At 42.5% G+C, this 20,624-nt stretch overlaps 1 protein-coding gene across 1 annotated transcript in view; it reads left to right on the forward strand.

The window, feature by feature from the left end:
• Positions 1-20,624, forward strand: part of LOC126204281 (protein still life, isoform SIF type 1-like) — a 534,865-nt gene that overhangs the window by 85,140 nt on the left and 429,101 nt on the right. Inside the window, exon 4 of the mRNA XM_049938668.1 lies at positions 16,817-17,015. Within this exon, the coding sequence (XP_049794625.1) occupies positions 16,817-17,015 (199 nt within the window). The remainder of the gene's footprint in view (positions 1-16,816; positions 17,016-20,624) is intronic.

Raw genomic sequence — 20,624 nt, forward strand, 5'->3', positions numbered from 1 at the left:
ACCGATCCCGTGTTCATCGACGGAACACTGATCACTGTAGAGGTTTGATGTGCAGCTAAAGAATTCAGTTCGCTTTTTATTTCATTGATTTGCTTTTCAACTTCACTAGTTTCAATTTTAATGCCAGATTCTACTTGTTCCTTTGAGTTATCTACTTCGTTCTCCCCTTTAGCTATTCGAACGGATAAGTTGCTAATAGCCTCTGTCATCTCAGCCATTCGAGCATCTTTCCCACTAATACAATTACTTACATTGCCTTCCAGATCTGCCTGCAATTTCTCCACCTTATCACTGAAATTTTTCTCCGCTTGATCTGCCTTAGAGTCAAGTATGTCAACTTCATCAGAAATTTTGCCCATTTCGTCCCGATTGGCTTTTAATTTTCCGTCTATCAATTCCTCGATTCCACTGGGAATTTTACCAACTTCGTCTTTCATAACCGAAGCTATTTCGAAGCGAATCAGTTTTTAAATTTACATCAACCATATCGGTTTTAACAGAATCAATTTTGGATACGAATCCTCTTACCATTTGCATTCACCTCCCTTGCCTGATTTCGGACTATTTACCCTACTAAATTCACCACCGATCACGCTCTCCCCCCTCCTACTTCGGGCTAAGCGGCTCGCTGGTATTTCCGGACCCACACAATCTGGCCGACTGCTTAATATTAGCGACATGTGTTATTGGCGATTGAACTACAGAACCATCTATAATCTCGCTATCAGCGCAGGTCCTTAATTTTGGCGTGCTGGATCCTTTTGCCATGGTATTGCTGCTGATGTTGCAGTTAAAGCCGACGCTGAAGATCTCGTAGTCTCTGCTGTGGTACTGCAACCGCCGCTGCGCGATGAATCGCCGTGGAAGATGCCGCTGCTGGCTGGAACCACGTGCTTTCGATGTCGCCTCTTCTTCCGCGTTATTTTTTTATCACTCCTAACCACTGCTAAAACTCGGTGCACACAGCTGTTGCAAAATTCGTAGCTCAGAGCCCTCACGCAAACTGCCTAAACTGCCACAGACTAGGGAATATTCAGTCCTGAACCGATCTCCCACTTAACGTTTGCGAGAGGTCCTGCCTATCGAAGTTCATATAATACTTTTGGAAACAATTTGCAGAATTCAAATCAAATTCTAAACTTTCCAGACTTCATATTCCGCAAGTAACACTTTCCAAAATCCAGTCCTGTTCCAACACTTTGCAAGATTCTTATCCCTCAGTTAACACTTTCCAAATTCCTCTCCCGGACGAGCCCTCAATTGCGAGCTAACATCCCAAAGATGTTCGGGCTTATATGCGGTTCCTCTTCGTCGAAATGTCTTGGCTCAAACTCGTGTAGAGGTTGAACCGCACGTATCGCATTACACGCCCTAAATCAGACACTTGTGACCCTTTGGTTAAATCGTTTGCTGATGACAAGTTTGCGAAATTCAAACTTAACATAACGTATAATAACAGCAATAATAATATCGGGAACTAACATAACGACCCTTAAATGATGTAGCTCACACAGTTGCAATTTTGTTAGAGTAATGTTTATTCAGAAAGCAAACTAATAGCGAAAGTGGTCGTATTTAGAGTTACTGTTACACTCGACTGTATATCCATTTGACAGAGTTCGATGCTTCACAATCTTATCGCGCAGTACAAGTTACCTACGCGAAAAGTTAGCGTTTCACTTCCTAGATGCCTGAAGACCGACACCGCTTTCGCGTCTGCATCTAAACTGTACCCTTTGGTGTCTCCAGCCGAACTGTCCGCTTTCGCGTCTGCACCAGCACTCCCTCTGCCCGTCCCCGGCCGCGTTTCCTGCGGACCAAATGTCCTCGCTCAACTGACTAGGGCTGTTCCCTTTCTTGAAGCCGTCCATCTGATTCGCTACAGTTTAGTCTACATTATTTTACATTTTAACGTATTCAAATGATCAAAGCTTGACCACTTTCACGTTCTAAATAACGTAACAATAATATCCATTACACAATAAACGTTAAATTCTCTTCCATGAAACCAATACAGTTTCCTTCTTAACTTTGATGCCACGGCCAGTAGCCTTGCACCAATGTGCTTTCTGATAAAGAAATAAAGAAAAAAAGTAACTATTTTGCACTAAACTTCACAACAAATGTTCTATTACCTAATGATTCAATAAGGTGTCATGCTGTCATCGTTCAGTGTGTTTTGTGTAGAGGAAATGATGATCTGATGCTTAGCTCAAAATACTGACAATTTAAATTTATTATATATTTCAAACAAATGAAGTTACAGACTTGATATTTACAACATTTTTCATTTTAATTATGCGCTTCTATATGAAATGTCGATCGTTAAGATCGACTGAAGCGTTTAGATTTTAGCATCCAGGTCTTTGTTACAAAACTGGTCAATTTCAACAGTAAATCCAAAACTATTACAGATATAATCAATATTCATATTTTATTGGGATTACCATGAAAATATATGGAGGATGACAGATTAAAATTACTGTGGCTTGATTACCTGCATTATCACAGAATTAAGTAGTTTTCATAAATGTTTCCCTTTATGGCCAATCTTAAGTCCGCCATATTTAAGACTGATACATCTCCTTGCCCGCACACGGATCCTACTGGGTTTCCCTATGATGTAGGTTCTCGTCTGTCTCATTCGGACACTATTGCTCTTAGGCCTCAATATACAATGACCGTCGGTGAATTTCCCCATCTCGTGGTGAATCTGCACCCTTTGTGGCACACGGTCCTCGACGACAGGTTTCGTTTCACAATACCTGTAGGCTGACTCTTTCGACCATATATTTAAAAGAGAGCACAATGCTCGTTAACTCACAAGTTTAAAAATTTTGTTAAGGAATTCACGTACTCTGCATCTCTTATTTCGTGCATGATGTGATTGTTACTTTTTAGGTTTGTATCTATTTTTACTCTACATCTAATTAGTATACAAAGATTTAAAATTTCAAAATGTCTCAGAACTGCCACATAAAGTCCAATTTCTTTATCATTTTGTAGATATCATGGAATTTACTTTGATTCTAGTGTACACTATTTTCAGGTTTCTCTCAGGAACAATAAATGTTCTACAAATATACCACGTCGTCATTTCTGCTACCACACTCTTAATTTTCCGTGAAGGGACCATTCGCTAACTTCCGTCCTTTTGCATCATTCATCTTTTAGTGTGTTATCTCAGATGTACCAGTTTCTGTAGGTCTTCATACAAATCATTTACCTCTTCATCAAAATATGAGCAAGTTGCTGAAAGAATTGCAATTATTTCACGGAATATTTTTGTTGGACTTTAACAAAAATCCATTGTGTCTGATATACCTTGCACATTCGTATTATTGCAAAAAAAAAAAAAAAAATTAATTTCCTACAATAAAGTCTATACTTCAATTTCTTCCATTTTCTGTTCCCTTCTGAAAATCATACGATCTCCTTTTCATTCTATTCAATCTAGATATGTTACTTCCTTAGCAATAATTAAGAAAGGACGGATTGAGAACAGTTGTATACACAAAGCTATCCCAGCAGAGGTGTCTAACATGTACGACATTCCAACGAATGAGCACAAAATTGTTACTGCAATGGCATTATAGTACTGCAGAGAGTAAGGATCCAGGCTGCAACTAGTGAAACAAACGAAACAGATGTTCTGCAAAAGGAAATTTTTGGTAAGTTTCTATGAGACCAAACTGTTGTAGTCATCGGTCCCTAGGATTACACACTAATTAAACTACCTTAATTTAACTTACGCTAAGGACAACACACAAACCCATGCTCGATGGAGGACGGCTACCCCGCGCGGTCAGGTGTTCTGGTGGCTGTGGTAAGTAATACACATGTTGTCTCCAAAGTTAGGCGAGCATTGTCACATTTCACGCGCAAACGTCTTTCATCTGAATAATGTGTCACTTCACCAAAAGATTGTCCACCCCGATAGCTGAATGGTCAGCGTAACGGACTGCCAACGTAACGGGCCCGGGTTTGATTCCAGGCTGGGTCGAGGATTTTCTCCGTTCAGGGACTGGGTGTTGTGTTGTCTTCATTTCATCCCCATCCAGCTCGCAGGTCGCCCAATGTGGCGTCGAATGTTATAAGACTTGCAGCCAGGCGACCGGACCTGTCCCGTAAGCGACCTCCCGGGCAATGACGCCAAACGCTCATTTCCATTTACCAAATGATTAAACAGCGGGAACAGAGAAGACGAATAGAAATCTGTCGCTCGGTCCTGATGCGACACCAGGAAAATAGGTTCTTTCTTCAAAAAAATATCGTAACTGATGGAGCTACCTTTACAAATAGAGAAAAGCTGAATGTAGTACATACACTACCGGCAAAAAATTATTACACCTGGAAAGAGGATGTCGATTTTGGTCCGATAAGCACGTGGGGTATAATGGTTTCAACGTCGCCGCCAACAGGCAGCGTAGTAGCATAGATAGCAGAGCGCCATCTATGTCTGTCATTTAATAGAGATTGTTTACAGTCAGAAGGTTGAGTGTTGTGCTAACGTATGACACAAGATGGCAACCATCGAACGGACATGCACTCGTGCTTCCTGCAGCCAACTGAAGAAGTTTGAAAGGGGTCAGATTGGGGCCTTCCGAGTAGCGTGATGATCCTTTCGGAGAATTGCAGCACAAGTTGGACGTGGTGCGTCAGTTGTGCAGTGATGCTGGACAAGTGATCACGTGAACATTGTCACTCACGTAGATGAGAATCTGGACGTCCATGTAGTACAGTCACAAGCCAGGATCGTCGTATTGTAAGTATAGCAGTGGCAGATCGTGCTTCTACCACAGGACAGATAAGAGAGCTTGTGAACCGAGTAGTGTTAACACGGACTGTTGCGAACCCGTCATTAGCAGTGAGACTACGGGCACGCACACCTCTAGCCCATCTTTCACTCAGGTCGCAGCATCGACGTTCACGGCTCGAATCGTGCCATCAAAGGGTCACTTGGAAGGTGGAATAGCTCACCATGGTCTTCAGCGAGGAAAGCAGATTCTGCGGAGGGTACCTTGAGTACCTCTATCGGTTCTCCCTTCGATTCCAGTCTCGTATTGTTCGTCGAAAGAAGGATTGTCGGTATGCCTCTGTGGGGGTTCTAATCTCTCTGATTTTATCTTCATGGTCTCTTCGCGAGATATATGTAGGAGGGAGCAATATACTTCTTGACTCCTCGGTGAAGGTATGTTCTCGAAACTTCAGCAAAAGCCCGTACCGAGCTACTGAGCGTCTGTCCTGCAGAGTCTTCCATCTCCGTAACGCTTTCGTGATTACTAAATGATCATGTAACGAAGCGCGCTGCTCTCCGTTGCATCTTCTCGATCTCTCCTATCAACCCTATCTGGTACGGATCCCACACTGCTGAGCAGTATTCAAGCAGTGGGCGAACAAACGTACTATATCCTACTTCCTTTGTTTTCAGATTGCATTTCCTTAGGATTCTTCCAATGAATCTCAGTCTGGCATCTGCTTTACCGACGATCAACTTTATATGATCATTCCATTTTAAATCACTCCTAATGCGTACTCCCAGATAATTTATGGAATTAACTGCTTCCAGTTGCTGACCTGCTATATTGTAGCTAAATGATAAGGGATCTTTCTTTCCATCTATTCGCAGCACATTACACTTGTCTACATTGAGATTCAATTGCCATTCCCTGCACCATGCGTCAATTTGCTGCAGATCCTCCTGCATTTCAGTACAATTTTCCATTGTTACAACCTCTCGATATACCACAGCATCATCCGCAAAAAGCCTCACTGAACTTCCGATATTATCCACAAGGTCATTTATATATATTGTGAATAGCAACGGTCCTATGACACTCCCCTGCGGCACACCTGAAAGCACTCTTACTTCGGAAGACTTCTCTCCATTGAGAATGACATGCTGCGTTCTGTTATCTAGGAACTCTTCAATGCAATCAAACAATTGGTCTGATAGTCCATATGCTCTTACTTTGTTCATTAAACGACTGTGGGGAACTGTATCGAACGCCTTGTGGAAGTCAAGAAACACGGCATCCACCTGGGGACCAGTGTCTATGGCCCTCTGAGTCTCGTGGACGAATAGCGCGACCGTCTTTTTCGAAACCCAAGCTGATTCGTACAGAGTAGATTTCTAGTCTCCAGAAAAGTCATTATTCTCGAACATAATACGTGTTCCAAAATTCTACAACTGATCGACGTTAGAGATATAGGTCTATAGTTCTGCACATCTGTTCGACGTCCCTTCTTGAAAACGGGGATGACCTGTGCCCTTTTCCAATCCTTTGGAACGCTACGCTCTTCTAGAGACCTACGGTACACCGCTGCAAGAAGGGGTTGGGGGGGGGGGGGGGGGGTGGCAAGTTCCTTCGCGTACTCTGTGTAAAATCGAACTGGTATCTCATCATTTCCAGCGGCCTTTCCTCTTTTGAGCGATTTTAATTGTTTCTCCATCCCTCTGTAGTCTATTTCGATATCTACCATTTTCTCATCTGTGCGACAATCTAGAGAAGGAACTACAGTGCAGTCATCCTCTGTGAAACAGCTTTGGAAAAAGACATTTAGTATTCCGGCCTTTAGTCTGTCATCCTCTGTTTCTGTACCATTTTGGTCACAGAGTGTCTAGACATTTTGTTTTGATCCACCTACCGCTTTGACATAAGACCAAAATTTCTTAGGATTTTCTGCCAAGTCAGTACATAGAACTTTATTTTCGAATTCACTGAACGCGTCTGTTCCAACAACAAATTTTGAGTGAATTTTGACATTATATAAGTGTGTACTAATTTTTTTTTTTCCAGCAGTCCATATATGCAATAAGGGGCACTGGTAATACGCGCTAGCTGAGGAAAGCCGAACGTCTAACGCTGTGGAGTGTGAATGTTTGATGTGAGATTGTTAGAAATTAGGTGATTGGCCCTAACTTCGGTGAAGAAACCTTGAAATGCATAGATGTATGTGATAACAGTACGATGGGTGCCCAGTTCACAACTCGTTTCTGGAAAGGAAAGCGATCACCGAGCTGTTTCCCGATCGCTGGATAAGACATGGAGGCAATCATCTGTTCTGCACGTCACCCATTGGACTCTCTTTTCTGGAGTAACCTCAGAGATGAAGCCTATGCATAAGTTTCGACAACCCCGAAGGATTTCTGTAATAAAATTAAACACCTGCAGATTTCCTTACGATGTTATTTATTACATAGGAACCAGTTTCGGTGACTCGATACACAGTTTTCAGGCCTTAACTGACATATTGAGGTACCGAAACTGATTGCTACGCAATAAATAACATCGAAAGAACTGTTGCAGGTGTTTCATTTTGTTACGTAAGTGAGCGGCCGAAGTCCCACAGAACTTCAACAAGAAGGATGTACATACAAAAACCAAAGGATTTAAGTCCTCGCATTGTTGTAGCGTCTGTGCATAAATCCTTCTACCGGCGGCTGCAGACGTATATTGGCTGTAGACAGTGCGCGTTTCGAACAGCTTATGACATAAATATAATTTTAAAGAAGTGTTTATGACCACATTGTTTTGTGATTTTCTTTTTATTGCTATCGTAATTTTGTAATGTTGGGTTGTATCTTGATATCTAACTAATGACGCGAAATTATTATTATCAGTCTTTATAAGTCACTTCCCTCTTTACAAATCTGTTCAGTTTGAGTTTGCACTTGTCTTTGAAGACTCTTGCAGAAACCAGAGGAGAGCTTTTACCCGTAGTTAGCAGGTGAATTATCCTTAGTCTTCAGTTAGTGTATCAGTCCAACAATATGCAGCCAACTGTTATTAGTGTGCACATTAAATTAAACTTCTGCACTATTCCGGTTTTGCATGTTTCTTACCTGTTTCATGTTGGAGCACCCCTTGAGCCTGACTCAACACTTCCGTATGACAGCAAGAATGTCCACATAAGACGCAATCGGTTTCACGTTAAATACATCTGAATCACAGGTTCTAAAGGTTTCAATGTCTCCAGAACTACAAAATTGCATTTTGGAGAGTGAAACGCCTCTGAATTCATCTAGTTTATAACTACGATACTAGCAACAGAAATTACTGGAGCTATTTTTTCGAATCATCAGTCTTCTGACAGGTTCGATGCGACCCACCACGAATTCCTCTCATTTCCAATCTTTCCAGTTCGGAGTAGCACTATGCAACCTACGTGCTCAATTATTTGCTGGATATATTACAATCGCTGACTCTCTCTACAGCTTTGTACCTCTGCAGTTCTTTCTAGTAGGGTACAAGTTGTTCCCTGATGTCTTAACAGATGTCCTATAACCCTGTCCCTTCTTATTGTCGCTGTTTTCAGTATATTCTTTCCTAACCGATTCCGCGGAGAACCTCTTCATTCCTTAACTTACCAGTCCACCAAAGTTTCAACGTTCTTCATAGCACCACATCTCCAATTGCTCGATTCTTTGTGTTTCATTTTTCCAACAGCCCTCTTTTTACTGTAATACAATTTTGTGTTACAAACGTACAGTCTCGGAAATTTATTTCTCAAATTAAGACCCATGTTTAGTACTAGTAGATTTTTCATGAACTGGAATGCCCTTTTTACCAGTCCTGGTCTGCTTTTCTTGTCCTCCTTGCTGCATCAGTCGTGGGTTATTTTGTTGCTTAGGTATCAGAATTCCTTAACTTCATCTACTTTGTGATTACCAATTGTAATGTTAAATTTCTAACTGTTCTTGTTTCTCCTACTTCTCATTACTTTCGCCTTTCTTCGATTTACTATCAGTCCACATTCTGTACTCATTAGACTGCTCATTCTATACAGCAGATCCCGTAATTATTTTTCACTTTCACTGAGGACAGCAATGTAATCAGCGAATCTTATCTTGACATCATCTCACCTTGAATTTTGGGCCCACTGCTTCTTCGATGTACAGGTTGAACAGGAAGGGTGAAAGACTACATCCCTCTCTTAGGTCCTTTGTAATCCGTGAGTCTCGTTCTTGGCCTTCAAGTCTTATTGTTCCCTCTTTATTCTTGTACATATTGTACAGGGTTATTACAAATGATTGAAGCGATTTCACAGCTCTACAATAACTTTATTATTTGAGATATTTTCACAATGCTTTGCACACACATACAAAAACTCAAAAAGTTTTTTTAGGCATTCACAAATGTTCGATATGTGCCCCTTTAGTGATTCGGCAGACATCAAGCCGATAATCAAGTTCCTCCCACACTCGGCGCAGCATGTCCCCATCAATGAGTTCGAAAGCATCGTTGATGTGAGCTCGCAGTTCTGGCACGTTTCTTAGTAGAGGAGGTTTAAACACTGAATCTTTCACATAACTCCACAGAAAGAAATCGCATGGGGTTAAGTCGGGAGAGCGTGGAGGCAATGATATGAATTGCTGATCATTATCTCCACCAAGACCGATCCATCAGTTTTCCAATCTCCTGTTTAAGAAATGCCGAACATCATGATGGAAGTGCGGTGGAACACCATCCTGTTGAAAGATGAAGTCGGCGCTGTCGGTTTCCAGTTGTGGCATGAGCCAATTTTCCGGCATGTCCAGATACACGTGTCCTGTAACGTTTTTTTCGCAGAAGAAAAAGGGGCCGTAAACTTTAAACCGTGAGATTGCACAAAACACGTTAACTTTTGGTGAATTGCGAATTTGCTGCACGAATGCGTGAGGATTCTCTACCGCCCAGATTCGCACATTGTGTCTGTTCACTTCACCATTATGAAAAATTGTTGCTTCATCACTGAAAACAAGTTTCGCACTCAACGCATCCTCTTCCATGAGCTGTTGCAACCGCGCCGAAAATTCAAAGCGTCATCGGGTGTCAGGGCTAGTAGCAATTGTAAACGGTAAGGCTTCTGCTTTAGCCTTTTCCGTAAGATTTTCCAAACCGTCGGCTGTGGTACGTTTAGCTCCCTGCTTGCTTTATTCGTCGACTTCCGCGGGCTACGCGTGAAACTTGCCCGCACGCGTTCAACCGTTTCTTCAAAAATGGCTCTGAGCACTATGGGACTTAACATCTTAGGTCATCAGTCCCCTAGAACTTAGAACTAATTAAACCTAACTAACCTAAGGACATCACACACATCCATGCCCGAGGCAGGATTCGAACCTGCGACCGTAGCAGACGCGCGGTTCCGGACTGAGCGCCTAGAACCGCGAGACCACCGCGGCCGGCAACCGTTTCTTCGCTCACTGCAGGCCGACCCGTTGATTCCCCCTTACAGAGGCATCCAGAAGCTTTAAACTGCGCATACCATCGTTGAATGGAATTAGCAGTTGGTGGATCTGTTGAACTTCGTCCTGAAGTGTCGTTGCACTGTTATGACTGACTGATGTGAGTGCATTTCAAGCACGACATACGCTTTCTCGGCTCCTGTCGCCATTTTGTCTCACTGCGCTCTCGAGCGCTCTGGCGGCAGAAACCTGAAGTGCGGCTTCAGCCGAACAAAACTTTATAAGTTTTTCTACGTATCTGTTGTGTGTCGTGACCATATGTCAATGAATGGAGATACAGTGAATTTATGAAATTGCTTCAATCATTTGTAATAGCCCTGTGTATTACCCGTCCTTCGATATAGCTTACTCCTATTTTTCTCGGAACGTCGAACATCTTTCACCATTTTACATTGTGGAACGCTTTGTTCTGGTCGACAAATCCTGTGAACGTGTACTGATTTTTCTTTAGTCTTACTTTACCAACCGAAACGTCAGAACTGCCTCTCTGGTGTACTTCCCTTTCCTAAAGCCAAACTGAACCTCAGTTTTCTTTTTCATTTTTCTGTTAATTATTCTTGTCAATAGTTTGGATGCATGAACTATTAAAGTTATTGTCCGATAATTCTCGCACTGGTCGGTTCTTGCTATCTTCGGTATTGTGTGAATAATGTTTTCCGGAAGACTGATGGTATATCGCCAGTCTCATGCATTCCACACACACCGGCGTGAATAGTTCCACTTCCCACACTAATTTTAGAAATTTCAATGGAATATTATGTATCACTTCTCCCTTATGTGGTCTTATCTCTTCCAAAGCTCATTTAAATCCTGTCTCTGATACTGGATCCCCTATCTTTTTCCTCTTGTTTCTCCATATATCACGTCATTAGAAAAGTGTTCCCCCTCATAGATGCCAACAGCGCACTATTTACAACTATACACTCTCCCCTCTGCATTTAAAAGTAGAATTCCGATTGCAATTTTAATCTTATCACCCTTGTCCGCAGCTCGTGGTCGTGCGGTAGAGTTCTCGCTTCCCGCGCCCGGGTTCCTGGGTTCGATTCCCGGCGGGGTCGGGGATTTTCTCTGTCTCGTGATGACTGGGTGTTGTGTGATGTCCTTAGGTTAGTTAGGTCTAAGTAGTTGTAAGTTCTAGGGGACTGATGAGCTTAGATGTTAAGTCCCATAGTGCTCAGAGCCATTTGAACAATTTTCACCCTTGTTTTTAATTCCACCAAAGGTTGTTTAGACTTTTCTATATGCTGAGCCAATCCTTCCGACAATCATTTGTTTTTCGATTTCTTCACATTTTTCCAGCAGCTATTTCATATTGGGCTTCCCTGCGCTTCCAATTTATTTCATTCTTAAATGTCTTGTATTTCGGTATTTCTGCAGTTCCATGAACATTTTTGTACTTCCTTCTCTCGTTAATGAGCTGAAGTACTTCTTCTGTTACCCATGGTTTCTCCCCAGCTACCTTCCTTGTTCCTTTATTTTTCTCTCTGACTTCTGTGATTGCCCTTTGTAGATATGTCTACCACTCTCCAATTGGACTGCCTGCTGAGCTATTTACTATCGCAATATCTATAGCCACAGAGATCTTCAAGCGTATCTCTTCATTCATCAGTACTTCTGTACTCCACTTCTTTGCACATTCTTCCTGACTAGTCTCTTGAAGTTCAGCCTACTCTTCATCATTACTAGAGTGTCATCTGAGTCTATATCTACTCCTTGGTACGCCTCACAATCCAGTATCTGCTTGACCATGATGAAATATAACTGAAATCTTTCCGTATCTCGCAACCGTTTCCGAATATACGTCTTTATCTTGTGATTCTTGAACAGAATGTTCTTTATTAAGAGTTGTACATTGCAAAACTCAATTAGTCTTCCTCCTCTCTCATTCCTGCTACAAAAGCCCATATTCTCCCATAACCATTCTGCTCCTTCCCCTACAGCCTCTTTCCAATCCCTCATGACTGTTAGATTTTCAACTCCCTTTACGTACGTAATGAATTGTCCGTTAAGTGTTCTCATATACTTTCTGTATCTCTTCATCCTCTGCTTGCGATATAGACATGTATACCTGAACTACTGTTGTGGGTGCTGATTTGCTGTCTGTTACCATTCAAAGGCGCGGCACTCTGCGACGTCATCTGTCGAGCTTACGACGCTTCAGATGTCGACACATGTGAGAAAAAGAACGTCACAACTCAGAGATTCATGTGATGTGTAAGATGGGTTAATGATATCACATTGGTACAAAACTTCACCACAATTATGCCCAATACCACCGTCGACGTGTCACACGATGGGAGGGTTGTCACGTCCCCTCTTACTCACTTGTCATCCATTCTTTTGACGCCTCTGCGATGGAGATCAGAACCGTGGCGCCCTGTGCTGCAGTCAACAGTGGCAGAGGAAAACATTCCAGCGACACCGCCGCTCAGAATCAGTACGAAAAGGAATAAGAGGTTCGCATAAAGTAACTCAGTGGAACCACCCCCTTCCCTGGGGCGTTGATTCACACACATTTCACTGTCGAAAACAATTGACAGTGCGATGAGTAAGAACAGGAAGACGTTCTTGACAACTCTTGACATTAATGACTCCCTCTGTCTATTCAGCTTCTCTAAGGACTGCATTCGCATTAAACCTGATCCGATCCCTTTGGAGCTCAGTGCGACCGCAGTTTTCGATCTTGTATACTGGCTGGAACAACTAGGTACCGTTCAAAAACCATTCGCCGAAATTTGAAAGTAATCCGAAGAAGCGAAAGGTGCTTTCTTTTTTATCTGCCTTACTTTTTTGTCATCTTATTGCATGATCACAGGGCGAAACGACATTGACACTTGCGTAAAGAAAATGTCGAAGGTTTTTCGAAGAGACCCCCATTCGGCAAAACCCTGGGCGCTACGCACCCTCCTTCTGCGAGCACATTAAAAATGTCCTGTACAGACTGAACCCGAGAAGGGAGTCCCAGTCACCTGCTGTTTCGCTGCTACGCTGCTGCGCTGCTGCTCTTGCGTGTGATAGTAGGCCGTCTAGTATCGGAGAGTGTGAAAAGGGGTTGCCCGTCTGCAAGTGCGTATGACTTCGTCAAGGGTTCTGTCTGCACAGGTACACTTATAAAATTCTCAATAATGGTAGGTGGTTTTGCTGTACTGGTGGGTCTTAGAGAAACCCTTTGCCGTTTTATTCACACATGAGTCAATGTCGCATGCCGCCGTGATAACGCAGCAGGAGGACACGAAATAGGACCGCTGAAAAAGCATATGCACTTGTTGCTGTTTCAGAGTTCGTCGAATGACTCGGAACTGTCACTAGTGTTTTTCCTGTACACGAGAGCAAAAATTGCATGTTGAATCAATACACAATGAAAAGGGCAAGTTAAGTGTTGAAATAATAATGTCGTCGAAAAAACGTCATCTGGAGTATAGAGACAGAGAAAATACATCTCCACAACATACGTCGATTAACAGCATTGAAAATCGCCACTGAAGATGTTTCATAAATGAAAGAAGCGAAACACAATGGCGGAGAACAAAGTACCTTTCATTTAGTTGCAAAGATGGCACGTACCTCCATGAAGAACACATTTCTTTAACAGTACTGAAGATGAGCATATATTAATAGGCCGAAAGGTATGCATTTTGGAGCCCATGTATACTGGACTTTTTTTCTTTTTTTGATGCATACTACCACCTCTGAAAGTTAATCGGTGGAGCTCTAGTCCCAGTTGTGTATTTAGAAAGCAACTAACTCAGAGCAGAATGTTGAGGCACCCCCCACGCAATTGACATTACTACCGTTCTTCCGACGATTACGCTAGAATAGTAGGTTCCGTTACAGATGAAAAGCACTTTCCTAAAATACTCGCTTGAAAGCCACATTTTGTCTGCCGTCTCTCCTACTATTTCTTGCACAAGGCTTTTTCTTTCACTCCCTGCCCCCCTGAATCTAAGCCCAGTCACGTTCATAGATGTGAAGTGGCGCAAAACTTTTTGAGAAATTTTCTTCATTCCGATTTCTTAAATTATCTTCAAATTTCTTTGTATGACGAAAGATATCGAGCTTTTTCTCTGCATAATTTTTCCTTAGTTTGACTGATCCCTTACATATTTTCGTAATTTTCAGAAATATCACTCTAATGCTTAGACCTAGCTCTGATGTTTTCTGTCTGTGACTCACAAGTCGCTTCCATGAAACAGTTTAGGTACTGCTATTGTATTATTATTTTATTCATACTTTTTTCTGGGCAAGTTGTAAATCTTGAAAAATGCAGCTCTTCTAGTTTTTACTGTGAGACGTATCTCACATCCTAATAAACTACTGTATCTATAACTAATAATGAATCGTGTAAAGACCGTAGAAAGTTCTAAGTTCTTGCATAGGCATATTGGTGAAAACTTGAAGTGGAAGAACCGTATAGTATACTTGTTAAGCCGTTTAAGCATGGCTACATTTGTCGTAAGTATGATTTTCAAGTCAGGAGATGGGGAAGTCGGTAATTTAACATATCTTTCAGATTTACATTCATTGATGTCTTAAGTGATAACATTCCAGGTAACATATCACTTAGGTTAAAATTACTCACTGCACAAAGAAGGTAATGAGAATTACGTGTGTGTTTCTCAGTCGTACGACTTGCAGACATCTTTCTAAGCAACTGGAGATAGTAACCACTGTCTCACAGTATTCTTATTCACTTGCGAAATCTGTTATCAACAATCCAGGTCAGTTAAGAACTCCTCCTATACTACAAAAGAATTATTGAATACGAGGGTCACTCCAAAATAAATGTACAACATTTTAAAAATTCAACTTTTTTTCTATAACTTTGTAATTCCTGGAGGTAACAGAAACGTTTTTCTCGCTTGTATTCAAATTTAATTCAACCTGTTTCCTTAAGTGGCGCTGTCGTAAAACTCCGTCAATGTGGCTACTGAATTTGCTGTTCGTCTTAAGCAATGTGCGGCTACAAAGTTCCTGTGTTGTGAGTACGAGACACTGGCAAACATTCACATAAGATTGAAGAAGGTATGCAGAGATGACGCTCTCGACCACAGTACTGTTAGTCGTCGGGCAAGCAGATTATCTGATGAAAGTGGACATACCACTACTCGGGACTTCCGCGCAGCGAAAGACACAGTGCTGCAGAGACTCCTGGCAATGTGCACCGTATTCAAGATCTTATTGTGGCTGAAAAACTCAAAACAGTGACTGAATTATCAGACCGAGAGGGAATAGAAGAAGGGCGGTTGTGCAAAATATTGAGACACTTGGTTGTAAAAGATCCGACCATATGTCAGTGAGAAAACCGATACTGACATCACAAAGCTTGCTTAGACAGCACTGAAACATCGAAATACGCTCCCTACAGCCTTAATCTGCCACCATGCGATTGCCATTTGTTCAGTAAATTAAACGAACTCTTTTGTGAAACGACATTTGAAGATGGTGATTGCCCTGTCAAAGTGGCTAAACAGTGGCTCAGTCGTGCTGGTCCTGCCTTACAGCGTGCAGGGTTAGTCCTCAGTTCCATGGTGCCGTAAGACAGTCGAAAGAGAGGGAGATTATGTGGAAAAATTACATTTCTTCTCTCAATAATGTGTCAGCGTACTGTAATAACATCGAAAATTGTGCATTACTTTTGGAGTAACCCTCATCATAATAGTAATACATGAACACTAAAATTCAAGTACCAATTACAAGGAGGCCAATGAAAACATATAATTCGAAAGGTACGTTGCCCCAGATATGCAGAAAGAGAAAAATTGTGCTTAGCCGTTAAGACTGGTAATGGTACCTTCTCATCACGCATTAACGTCTTCTATACGTGAACATCGAAAATGTAAATGCTGTCAACTTCTGCCCTGCGTACGGACATGTGCTACGATAGAAATGACTCAGGATTGTAACAGAGATTAGTAAAATTGCCTTCTAGGGACGTTAATGTTTATTTATATGGTTCATATTTCTATGGATACCGGATAGCTAGCATCTCACGACTCCTCAGTCGTTATTTTGTCAGCACTTGAACCATTTTTTGAACAAAACAGGCTGTACACAACGTTGTTTACTGGCGTCGTGTCTTAGCTCAGTTTTGTCTAAAACAGAACTCTCTTTTTGTTCATTTTCCACCGTTACCACGAAATTTGAAGCATGTTATTAATTTTCAGTTTCTTCACTTTGAATAGCCACGACATCCCTCGAGGAAGAACATTAACAGGTTGGACTGAAAGATGAAGAACTACAGAGATCCCTCTTTGTGTTGACAAAGTAATATGAATAATTTAGACATTGATAATGATAACTCTGTTGTTGTTTGTAAAGATAGTGTTCATCTAAGAACTAAGAATCTGCCTACGAATAAATTCCAAGCAATTACATCAAAAAAATTATTTTCGTTACTATATGACCACAATTGGTCGAATTTCAACCACAGGTAATACTGGTAGTAACAGTTTCTCATTTATACCGAAAAGGTACCTTAAACAGCCAGCTTGTAGCCATATAACTTTTTTATCTTTTTATAAATACGTTGTTCATGTTTGTTCAGTTGACACGTTTCACATCATAACGTATACTGATACTTTCCCGCAGTCGCCGTCGTTCAAGTTCTCACGCAAGGCGTCGTCGTCGTACTCGCTGAAACTGGAGCCGCCGAGCAAGCAGAAGCTGAAGGCGAAGCGCAAGCCGCTGTCGACGCCGGCCAGCCCATCGCGCTCTCGCGAGCCGCAGTGCACCTGCATGACGGCCGAGCAGTACGCGCGCCTGCGCGCCCAGGACCCGCGCTACAGAGGTGGGTCGCTGGTTGCCTACCCGGCTGCCTGCGGGCGCTCCACTCTACCCTACTGTACATACCTGCCTACCTACTTACCTACCACTGGGGCAGGGTGCACAGGGGAAACACACAACACAAGCCCTCTGCTACGTGTACATACGGGACTCACGTTGTGGTAGGTCTTTCTCAGTCTCACAGGGTGTCTTCCGTCACTTTCATGACGATATTCAATATGTGGTGCCTCATCCTCTATACAGTACTTCCACTAGCTGGCCAAACACGCGCGGATTTTAGCGACGGGCCACAGATGTTTCCGAAGGATTTAGGAAATCCTGCAGGTCCCGGCTGTGCGTTAATGGAGACCCGATGCGGGGGTGTTACCTGCAGTTCTCGGAACTGGCGATCCCGCCTCCTGAAAAACAACAGTGTATTTTTACATCCTACTGTGGAACAAAGAGTAATAAAATGTAAGCTACAAAAGTTGAAACCGAGTCTCATAAGACAGCTCAGAAACATGCAGACCTCCAAAAGAAGCATAAAAGGGAGGGGGGGGGGGGGGGTGACATGTGTTGTATGAACCAAAACTAATAATTTGTTAGCAGTGTGTTCATAATTGTATTACACATTACTGTATTATATCCATTATTTTGCAGGTCTTGTGAATTATTTTGCAAAGGATCAGGAGCTTTCCCGCCCGAACATTTCGAACCTGCAGGATAGTGAATTGAACGGCCACGACTCTGAATTCTGAATCAGATCAATACGCCTGGATTGTCGCCTTTTTTCAATCCAATGTTATCCATATTGTGCGTCTTCTCTGAAGAGAAAAGTATGAATGGTTATAGCTCAAACTGACAGCGACTGCCACAATTTCCATCCCATTATCGTCCCTAAACGTTTCCAAATTCTGAAATGTACTACAATAAAATAATGTCTGAAAAAGTCGCGCTATACGACGTACTGTGGGTGAGACAGAGCCACAATTAATTAAATTGATCGTCTGTGGCCGCATGCCTGTCTTGGGTCCGCAGATAAATCTCGAAAATCTTACGTACGAGGAGACTCGGCCTTCGAGCAAATCTGAGAGACTTAGGCCCGAAGGGCGGAGCCTGCACTCCAGTAGAAAACGACGGATCCGAGATCGGCGGACCAGTTTCGTAGAAAATATCTGTGGAACTGGTCCACGTCTCTAGTCCATTGCAGAAATCTGCTCTTGTGTGGACAGCTGTATTTCTTTTGGGTGGGTGGGGGGGGGGGGGGGGCGGGATTTGCCGAGCGGTCTATGGCGCTGCAGTCATGGACTATGCGGCTGGTCCTGGCGGAGGTTCGAGTCCTCCCTCGGGCATGGGTGTGTGTGTTTGTCCTTAGGATAATTTAGGTTAAGTAGTGTGTAAGCTTAGGGACTGATGACCTTAGCAGTTAAGTCCCATAAGATTTCACACACATTTGAACATCTTTGGGGGGGGGGGGAGGATGGAGGAGAAGGGAAAGAGGTGAACTGTCTCCGCGCCTATAGCTGCGTGATCATCATCACACAAACAGCTCTGCTGTCACCTCTGCAAAAGGTTTAGTTTTTACTGATTATTTATATACTGCGGGTCCACTATGCTGTCCGTAGGTCTGTGTGTCTCTGGTCCCATTTATGAGATATCGGCCCTGATGGTCTAGTGAGTAAGCGTTTGCTTCCGAACCGACAATCGTGGGATCAAATCCCAGTCGGAGCACTGAGTATATCAGTCTGTGGTTAAGCTAACCTTCACCTACCAATAATGCGAAGATTCGCCAGAAAAAGACACGTGGGTCGAACTGCACTTAAAACTATGGGTCTCCTTTCCCTGGTAGAATTAATAATATGGGTTGGGGACACACAAGCCACCGAAATGCCGTCCAGTTGAAAGATTTGCACCAATCCGTTTTATCACACGCTGTTATTATTATTATTATTATTTATTATCACAGCAAGCCGGAAAAAAATCTGTGGGACGCTCTAGACGGGTATTGGGACTGCTGGAGCATAATGCTGCCACCAGCGACAGTTCGTATATGGCGGTGAGGATACGTCAATGATGGGGAATTTATCATTGTTACTATGCACGGAAGACGTCTCCTGAGACAACCGCAGCGTTTCGTTCCAGTAACATCTCATATACATTAACAGTGGAGGAGATGTGCAAGGAACGTCTGCGAGAAACCCGAATAAAGAACCAAGTGAATCAAATGGCATCTAGGGCTGCCTGGTTTATAATCACGAAATGAAATATGACGGGACCAGTATCGTGGTGCAGGCGCCAAACTTCTGGGACAATGGAATTAAGGATTTTATCTAAATAAAGAAGTGTGCAAAGCTAGCAAACTAGGACGAGGGTTTCGTTTTCAGCAAAACTTGGAATCAGGCAATTAGTTTGTTAAGACTGGCTAGCCATCCCGCTTCTCCAGAGTTGCAAAACTCTGAGAGGATGAGGGTTTCACAAATTGGTAATGCAGGTTCTGAAAACCAAAATAACATAAATAGCTGTAGAGGCTACCAGAAGTCGAACCCGGCTATAAATAGTGGTTGTACCGTAACAGCACTTCACAGTCTGTTCAGAACCTAGGGAGCAGGTATGCATCATCTGAAGGATATGACTATGTCGGCTGTCGAAATATCACGCAAAAAATGGACTCAACAACTCGGGTCAGTACCCGAAAAAACATCCATTAATCAGCCATATGAGCAGACGTTAGAGATCATGTTGGACAGGACAGTTTCTTTACAAAATCAGCGAGTCTGTGTAGATTGTCAAGCGACTTTTGTCTTTGATTTACGTTTTATCAGATTCCCTGTTGCACCAGGAATAAGCGTAGCTTATAGAGCTTTAGTTGTTCTACACCAGGGATGGCCAATATTTCGGCACGCGGATCATGCCCGGGCCCAATTTCGAAAATGCTCAGCCTTGCTTCACATTTTTCCCACCACCACGCCGCGCTGTCTGAGCGCGAGGAGGGTGGAAGTGGAGAAAACAGCGAATGCGCCGCATTATATAGCAGGACAGTCGTGCTGCATATATGACTAGATTTTATGTTTACATTCCTCAACAAGATAGATCACAAACAAAACAAGTTTTCAGTATTAATTAAAAATTTTGGCGCTCTGAACAAACAATTTTTGTCTGGTTCAAACAGTTGAAATACGGACAGACGTAATTTCACAGAGTTTCGCACTCAAGTTGCCACGTAATCGTGGTCATTTACTTTCATAATCGAAAAAAGGTCTTTCACATAAATGTGTCATTCCTAATATTGTAGCACATCTGAAAACTCTTTACAGAGAGCTGAAAAATCTGCCTGAGAAAATCAAACGTGCTGGACAGTTTTAACGTAAAAAGATATGTTTAATTAAGGCTGGACTTACCTTGCAGGGCAATCATTTACGCCTGCAGAAGCACAGTGGTGCTTACGACTGAAACAGCCAGTCGTTTCAAAAACAGGTGTAATATTGACAGTGTCCTCAAAAACTTCATAAAACTATCGTTGTAGTATTTACAAGGCCACAATGAACTCTTCTAACCTCTCCGTTTCCTTAAATCCAGTGCGCTTAGGAAACTGGATTGTCTCTGTCAGAATGTGTCCTTCTATAAAGTGATTTTC

The sequence above is a fragment of the Schistocerca nitens genome, chromosome 9 (assembly GCF_023898315.1).
Source record: "Schistocerca nitens isolate TAMUIC-IGC-003100 chromosome 9, iqSchNite1.1, whole genome shotgun sequence".
NCBI classification, from domain to species: Eukaryota; Metazoa; Arthropoda; class Insecta; order Orthoptera; family Acrididae; genus Schistocerca; species Schistocerca nitens.